General features: G+C 34.1%; 1 protein-coding gene across 3 annotated transcripts; it reads right to left on the reverse strand.

Annotated features, from left to right (window-relative positions):
• Positions 1 to 934: 934 nt before the first annotated feature.
• LOC7490778 (putative PAP-specific phosphatase, mitochondrial) lies at positions 935 to 6,810 on the reverse strand. 3 transcript variants are annotated; one of them, XM_024598754.2, is made up of 10 exons: positions 6,567 to 6,810; positions 6,381 to 6,480; positions 6,189 to 6,291; positions 5,159 to 5,370; positions 4,804 to 4,863; positions 3,371 to 3,759; positions 2,310 to 2,388; positions 2,176 to 2,226; positions 1,526 to 1,676; positions 935 to 1,249 (listed from the first exon to the last, which is right to left on the reverse strand). In XM_024598754.2, the coding sequence occupies exons 1-9, from the start codon at positions 6,665 to 6,667 to the stop codon at positions 1,536 to 1,538; spliced, it is 1,236 nt and encodes a 411-aa protein (XP_024454522.1). In that variant the 5' UTR covers positions 6,668 to 6,810; the 3' UTR covers positions 935 to 1,249; positions 1,526 to 1,535. The 3 variants fall into 3 exon arrangements, with proteins under 3 accessions (XP_024454522.1, XP_024454521.1, XP_002305648.1); XM_024598753.2 differs by lacking the exon at positions 935 to 1,249 and adding an exon at positions 1,266 to 1,292; XM_002305612.4 differs by lacking the exon at positions 935 to 1,249 and having other exon boundaries at positions 1,266 to 1,676; positions 6,567 to 6,809.
• Between the last annotated feature and the right edge of the window lie 788 nt (positions 6,811 to 7,598).

The raw sequence follows: 7,598 nt of genomic DNA on the forward strand, positions 1-7,598 counted from the left end.
CCAAAAATTAATTGGATAATCCAAAACCTAACCTTACTTGGATTTATTATTTATTCTGAATTGTATTTTATATTGAAAAAACCAAATTTGACATAGTAAATTGACCTACAACTAAGTTAATCTAATCAAAGTCACTCAACTCTAATCAAATTAAAACCAATAAGATTTTTTTAATAAAAAAATCAAAATAATAACATTTTAAATAAAATAATTAATTAAGTAAATCGAAGATTTGGTGGACAGTTTGTCCTCTGATCGGAGATGAATTAGGCCGGTGTTTTTTTCAAAAAAAGAAGACAATTGCATGCAATTGAGAGCTGTAAGGCGGTAAAAAAAACCACTCCTGTATATCAAGGCATGGCCCTCCCCACCCTAAATAGACAATTGTCAGCGTGTAAAACTGTTGTGGCTGCCAATACAGAAGGAACTACAAAAACGAAATTCAACATTTGACAGAGAGAAGTAGCAGCCATAGCTAGAACGAGTTTTCACTTTCCAACAGGAAACAATAACTTCGTATTTTGCATGTGGTGACAATTAATATGAAGCGAAAAAAACACATAAAGAAAGCTGCACCAAAGTCTTTTCAGATTTTGATGGAGGTTGTGATAGTAATTGCCATTTAAAATATTTTTTATTTAAAAATATATTAAGATATTTTTTTAAAAAAAAAAATATTTTTAATATCAGTATATCAAAACGATGTAAAAACATTAAAAAAATTAATTTTAAAAAAAATCAAAATTTAAAAGTTCATCCCTCAACAAAACCTTCATCCCTCGGCATGTGTGGATAAATGTTGACCAAGAACAAAACAGATGAGTTCAGTTCTGGCAACAAGTGTCTGAAGAATTTCTTTTCAAATTTTAAAAATCAGTAATTCATAGTAACCATGAACATTTCAAAGCTTGTGCAAGATTGAAACCCACTCACATGCATCCACAGATTATTCATCTTGGAACACTCTAGTATTAGCATGATGAATACAGTGACTCACACAACATTAATTAATGAACAGTAAAATGGGTTCCTTCCTCTTTTCCTAACCCTACAAATTAACACTCAATCATCACTTCACGAGACGTCATGCATTGCGTTGCTAATTTAGAGAGAAGAAAAGACCAAAATCGACCACGACATGCTACCCACCGGACCACTGCGTACATGGAAACCACTAGTTCCTTAGACGTGCATTAATTTAGGTCTCCCTTTCACACGTACGTCAAGATGTCATGCTGCGTTACCAATCCTATAGGTCATTAACATATAAAAAATGACAAGGATTCATCCGCCTGGAAAAAAATAGGAAATACAGCAGTGACTTCTGGTTCTCCATTTCATAATTTCTTGGAGTTTACTTCTAATGGCTGATAAACTCAACCTAAGAAACTTTGAAGAAAATGCACTTTGAATGGTCTAGCATGATAATTCACATGTGCACTTTTGTGAACTGAGATTAAGATCATCTAAAGAATTGCATGTTTGCAGAATGAACTGAAGTTCTAACCAGAATGATGGTATTCACCGTTAAAAAATCATGAAGTAGAAGAAATCATCTCCAGGATCTGGTTGTGTATAGTGCCATTAGTCACAAGAACGCCCATTGAAGGGAATAAGATTCTTCTTTCAACTTGATCTGCAGCAAGATCAATATCACTGCCTTTCCAGTCAGTCACCTAATCAAACATTAGCATGTTGTTAGAATCAAGAAAAGTTATTATATACTAAATCACCAAAATTTTGTTCCAGCTCATTTATGCGAGATTTTGATTTTTTTTTTTTATGAAAGCAAACTAAAAATAAAAAAGATAAGACCAAGCTTGAACATGATCAGCAAATGGAGTCTTTTAGCTTATTGAGTCAACAAAGTGAAGAGGCCAGGCGTGGAAAAACTGAAAGTGAAAAGAAAGCAGATCCCCAATAAACAAGGATCAACATAGCAGTCTTTGATTGATCTGTGAAGAAAAAAGGACGGAAGAGGAAAATTTTCGGTTTGACAGAATTAGGAAACTTTAGGAATTAGTGTATCCAGCAGCTTGTTTATCTTTCAAAATAACAACCTAAATTAACTCATCAACAGACCAACAATGCCAATAATTCAATCCAACGATAAAGTCGCATGCACACAGACAAAAATCATGCAACTTCACAAGAGTTCAGTGAAGATGCTTTTACCTTCCCCCCTGCTTCATGGACACATATTATGCCAACAGCATGATCCCAAGCCTATAGCATAAATTTGTTGAAGAATTAGGTAATGCTACAGAAATTTTGGTATTCATTTCTCTTCAGATTAAGCAGCATTATACCTTGATAGTTGTCTGAGCTCTTGCTCGAAGAATGAAGACTGATGCTCTACCTGAAGCCACCATCAAGTACTTGCACAAACTGCATAGAACATAACTTTTATCATGAAAATGACATGGAAAACGATCCAAAATTGATGTGATGGACCTGAAAAATAACTTGAAAAATAAAAGGAAGGAGTTGGAAAGCAGAAATGTAGAGCTGAAGCACAAACAAAGGGTAAAGTATTGAAGCACAGATGCCTAAGTAAAAAATTAAATGCACAAAAGTAGGGGGCTGAAACACAAAGGTTGGGAGATGAAGAACTAAAGCATGAACTTAAACATCACATTGCTTTAAAAAAAAAAAAATCTCACCTACTATTCTAAAGGTGTTTTGACAGATGCTTCACAATTAGTATTTCAAGAGCCAAAGTTGAGGACTGAATTGTATTAAATAAACAGAGAAAAGCTTCATTCATCACTAGAGACTATGTGATGAAAAAGTTTTTAAACAACTTTTCATGAAATAGAAAATGTCTATAAAAGTGCAGAAAACTCATTGCCAAGAATTTTTAGCTTTTGGAAAATATAGAATTGAAGAATGCTACGTATTATTCTATATGCTGGTTAAAGAGTAAAATTGAAGGATGCTGCCTATTATTCTAGATACTTTCACAACTAGATTTAAACCAACTACTTGATTTTGGAGATCCACTTTAGTAATTTGCATGGTTAACAATAAGAAACTTTGAGACTGATGAGAGAAAGAGATAAAGGAGTTGAGGGATTGACCAGAACAAAAACAAGATTAAAATCTGAAACAAACTTGCCATGGAAAGAGGGATACATAAATGGATGGAACGGAGCATAAGTGCAATATGATAGAGGTGCAAGAGTTTGTACAGAACATAACACAGAAAAAGATGTGACCACTGATAAAATATAAGACACGCTCCAAACAGATAATAAAAAATAGAAGAACTCTTAAAATCAGTGAACTCTATATCACAACAACATGGCAATTAAACTAGGCATATATAAGTAGCATGATTGAGTTAAACAGCAGGTGAATAAGACCAAACCTTCCACAACATGTCGGCAGAAGGAGAATCTCTTTATCGCTCACACCGCCAGCATCACTTGTTGCGCTGAAAAATGCTGATAGTGGCACTGACTCCCATGTCTGACTATCCGAAATGCAAAAACGTGCTTTGGGTACTAAATGGCATCCATCAACAAAGCACCTAGTCCAACCATTAGGCACTTTGGCAGAAACACCCATCAGATCTGATAGCTGCCTTGCCCATGTTCCGCAGCCAACATGGGCCACCATTAAAATCCCTGATCTGGAGGGCACACTTTCAGATCCTTGAACATCAATGGTGGAATTGTAGGAACTAGCCTCCTTCCAGTTAGGGCAGCCCATGACACCTAATACAATGTCTCCTTCAACTACAAGAGCCAAACCTACCTGAAAAAATTGCAGTTTTCATTAGCCAAAGGAGACAGCTAAGGGGATAGCTCAAAGAACAAAAGTGAATGTAGGGGAAAGAAATTTTATTTTAAGGAATATACCAAAGAAGCCGGAGAAGACACGTACATGCAACTTAAATTGTTTCCTTGGAAACCAGGGACTTGGCTTCAATTTTTTTGTTTCTGTTAAAGGCTCAATCCAGAAACTACAAATTACAATAGAATATACACATAGCACTTGGCGTTGTTCAATATAACAGGCCATATAAAGGGTAGTCACTTAGCTTAACTGGTTTTCCTTGAACAGAAAGCTTTATCTAGGATCTTTGAGGGTGGGCGATCATGTAAGGCTCATTTCATACAAGGATGGCAGCATCTAGATATTAAAATTATGAATTTGGATGACAGAAAAAACCTCCATACATAACAATCATTGGAAGCTGTAAAACAATCTATCTTCCTACCCAATAAGATAATTCGTCCACAAGAGTAACAGCTCCAGCAACAGTAAAAGATTATGTGTGCATGCAGGAAACCTTCCAACAGGTTATGTATGTCGCTTTAAGATGGAACTATAAATGTGTATTCCAATCAGCATGCCTTAATTCAAAATAAAGCATCATTCAGGTGTTTTAAATTACGTTTACTATAATTAGTCTCGACAATATATGATAGACCCCTCCATTGTCAACTGTATGCAGCCTACAACTGTAAGTTCCAACTAAATTATATCTTCCTTAGGAGATCAAATGCTTGGATGAACAGATATTCATCAGGAACCAGCTCTATCAGTATCTGAAACCTTTACATTAACACCAGTCATTACTTTAAACATAGTGATAATAGGACCAAGATATTCCAGACTGTCAAATGTAGCTGCTAGAAACAAGCCTGTCTAATTTGTTAACAAGAAGGCACTTTTTGTAGTAGACAAAAAATTATTATCATTGTCACACCTTATGAATTTAACAATTTTTATCATACTGTGCTAAGCAATCCTTTCCAAAAGTTCTAAGAAAAAGACAGCAAACATAATGCTTACCACATACAAGGCCTCACTTCCTTTCAAAAACCCTTTGGTTCCATCAATTGGATCCAGTACCTGCATTGAGTTTAGATTAAGTGATAATCAAAGTGGTAAAGACCAGCTGCAAGCCTTGATGCAAACACAAGAGAAAACCTATGATACTAAACACCAAGTAATAAGATGCTAGCAGCAGACCACTCCCACAACTATATTGTCGAAAAAGAGATATGCTCAACTTACTACATCTACTCTGTCCAAAAAATTACTAAAGACATGCAAATAATTTGAATGATTAGATCCCACTATACAAATAATAAATAGCTTGACTGAAAATTTTCACTTTAGTAACTGGGAGCTTACTTAGACTTACCCAGTATGTGGCTGGCCTGGTTCCATAGACAATAGCATTCTTTCCTCCTCTATCAATTGCTTCCAAAACATCAGCATTTGTCAAAGGCTTATCATTGGAGCTTGCTTTATCAGTAACCACACTCACAACAGAATCCACCAGATTATTAGAACGGACAAAATCAGAATCCTCTTCAGCCACCAATGGAATAGAAGGGAACACTTTACTCAATTCTTTCAACAAAAACACAAACCAAAAGTTCAAGTTAGCAAAAACAAAAATTATAAAGCATATCCATTGAGAATAACTACAATATGGCAATAGTTCTTTTCAGAAAGAAATTTTCTATCTAGGACTAGCCTCAAATTACTAAAAAAACAATGTCAATCACCGAACCCCATGGAGATACATAGCAAAATTACAAAGAGGTGCTACTTACACATGAAAATCCAACACGAAATGAAACACACGCATTAATCACAGCCATTAAGTGATGCTACTGTCATGAGGCAGCCCCCTAATTCAATGACACCGATTTTTTATGTGATGCATTCGTTCTTTTATTTTCAAGCAAAAAAGTCATTACCCTACTCAACATAAACCTGATGTTTTTACTGATGTTCAGTCAACTCAAACCAATTCTTGCTCTGCGTGACTGAATATCCGATCAGTCAAACCAGCATTGCACAATGCAAGAGCAAATGTTGGCAATACATTGAACCTACAGACATTTGATCATGAATTATGAATAACTATTCCAGCATGACCTAATGTCAGCTCAATTTTGATGGAACGAGAGGAGACAGCAAATTTGCCGAATGTAATGAAAATAATACGAGAAATTATTTCTTAAACTTACAAAAATAAATTCTGCCAAAAAGGCATCATACATTCCAACACTTAAGAAATCTAATCGAAAAATGGTCCATATGTAAGCGAATTTTAGTTAACTTCTAACATAATTAACTAGCACGGTGCCTGTAATTTCATCATATAACATCAAATTGGATACAATTTAATCGAAATGAAATTTAAAATATAGTAAAATTACCCAAACTCACTAAAGCCTGCACTCCAAAATCAGCAACTGTAACAGGAGTGTTATCATTCTTCTCAACAATACGTCCTTCACTAGAATACAAAGACTTTTTCACCTGCATTATAAAATAATAAACATCAAATTTTCAGCTCCTCACTCTCACATTTTCTCGGAAACCAAACAGAATAAAAAAAAAACAATTACGTCAACGCAGATACGACACGCTCTCTCTACAACATCCACTGCAGCTTCGAGTTCTCTATGGTACTTGGCGTTTTGATTTGTGAATGGAAGAAGACTCGACCTGAAGAAAAATAATTATTAACAATTAATTACGAATTTTTAAATTGGAAAGGAAATTTTGATTGGATGGAGTGGAGGAGGAGAGACCTCACAGGGAGGAATCGTGTGCGGAGAGGTGTGGGGGAAGAAGGATGGAGGTGAAGGAATCGGACGGTGGAAAACTGGGAGGATGATTGAAGAAGATTCATTGATGATAGATAGAGCTCAGCTACTGGAGCTCCAGTGGTTCATGTGGGTGGAAGCCGAAACTCCCGAGTTTGTGGAGATAATTCAGTTGCACTATCAAGCATAGTTGTCAGAATCGAAACCGGGACTGATTCGGAAAAAAAAAAAATCGGGTTCTTGGATCACTTATTGGATGAACCAATTTTATTACAATGACGTTTTTTGTTTTAGGTTTTATTTTTTATTTTTTTTCTTGATATTGACCCGGTAAACGAGCTTGTCAAAATCAATCATCATAAAAACTCATTGGGTTTAACAGGGTTTCAATTAGAAATGTCACTTGGAGTGTGATTGTTTTGATATTTAAAAAATATTTTTGAAATTTTTTTTTATAATTTTTTTTAATGAACTTGAATTGTTTGTGATAATTTTAAAAATAAAAATATTATTTTAATACATTTTCAAATAAAAAAAACATTTTAAAAAAAAAATCGCTACTACAATCTCAAGCATTGTTTGAGAATGTAGTATCAGTTGCTTTTTAAAATGTTTTTTCACTCGGAAATGCATCAAAATAATATTTTTTTATTTTTTAAAAATTATTTTCGATATCAATACATTAAATCAATCGTCATAAAAACTCAATTGGGCTTAATCGGGTTTCAACTAGAAATGTGACTTAGAGTGTGTTTGTTTTTATGTTTAGAAAAAAAAATTCAAATTTTTTTTATAAATTAATTTTTTTAATGATTTTGAATCGTTTTGATATATCAATTTCAAAATTAAATTTTAAACATAAAAAAAATATATATTTTAATATATTTTCAAGCAAAAAACACTTTAAAAAACAACCGCTACTACAATCTCAAGCATTGTTTGAGAGTGTGGTATCAATTGCTTTTCAAAGTGTTTTTCGCTTGGAAATACATCAAAATAATATATTTTTTAAATTTT

This window comes from Populus trichocarpa, chromosome 4, assembly GCF_000002775.5.
Source record: "Populus trichocarpa isolate Nisqually-1 chromosome 4, P.trichocarpa_v4.1, whole genome shotgun sequence".
In the NCBI taxonomy this organism is placed as follows: Eukaryota; Viridiplantae; Streptophyta; class Magnoliopsida; order Malpighiales; family Salicaceae; genus Populus; species Populus trichocarpa.

Excerpts from the sequence above, each read along its gene's own strand:
- LOC7490778 (XM_024598754.2), bottom strand. The coding sequence starts at position 6,667 with ATGAATCTTCTTCAATCATCCTCCCAGTTTTCCACCGTCCGATTCCTT. Across the intron at positions 6,292-6,380 it reads CGTGTCGTATCTGCGTTGAC|GTGAAAAAGTCTTTGTATTC; the intron begins GTAATTGTTTTT and ends TTTATAATGCAG. Across the intron at positions 1,677-2,175 it reads TCCATGAAGCAGGGGGGAAG|GTGACTGACTGGAAAGGCAG; the intron begins GTAAAAGCATCT and ends ATGTTTGATTAG.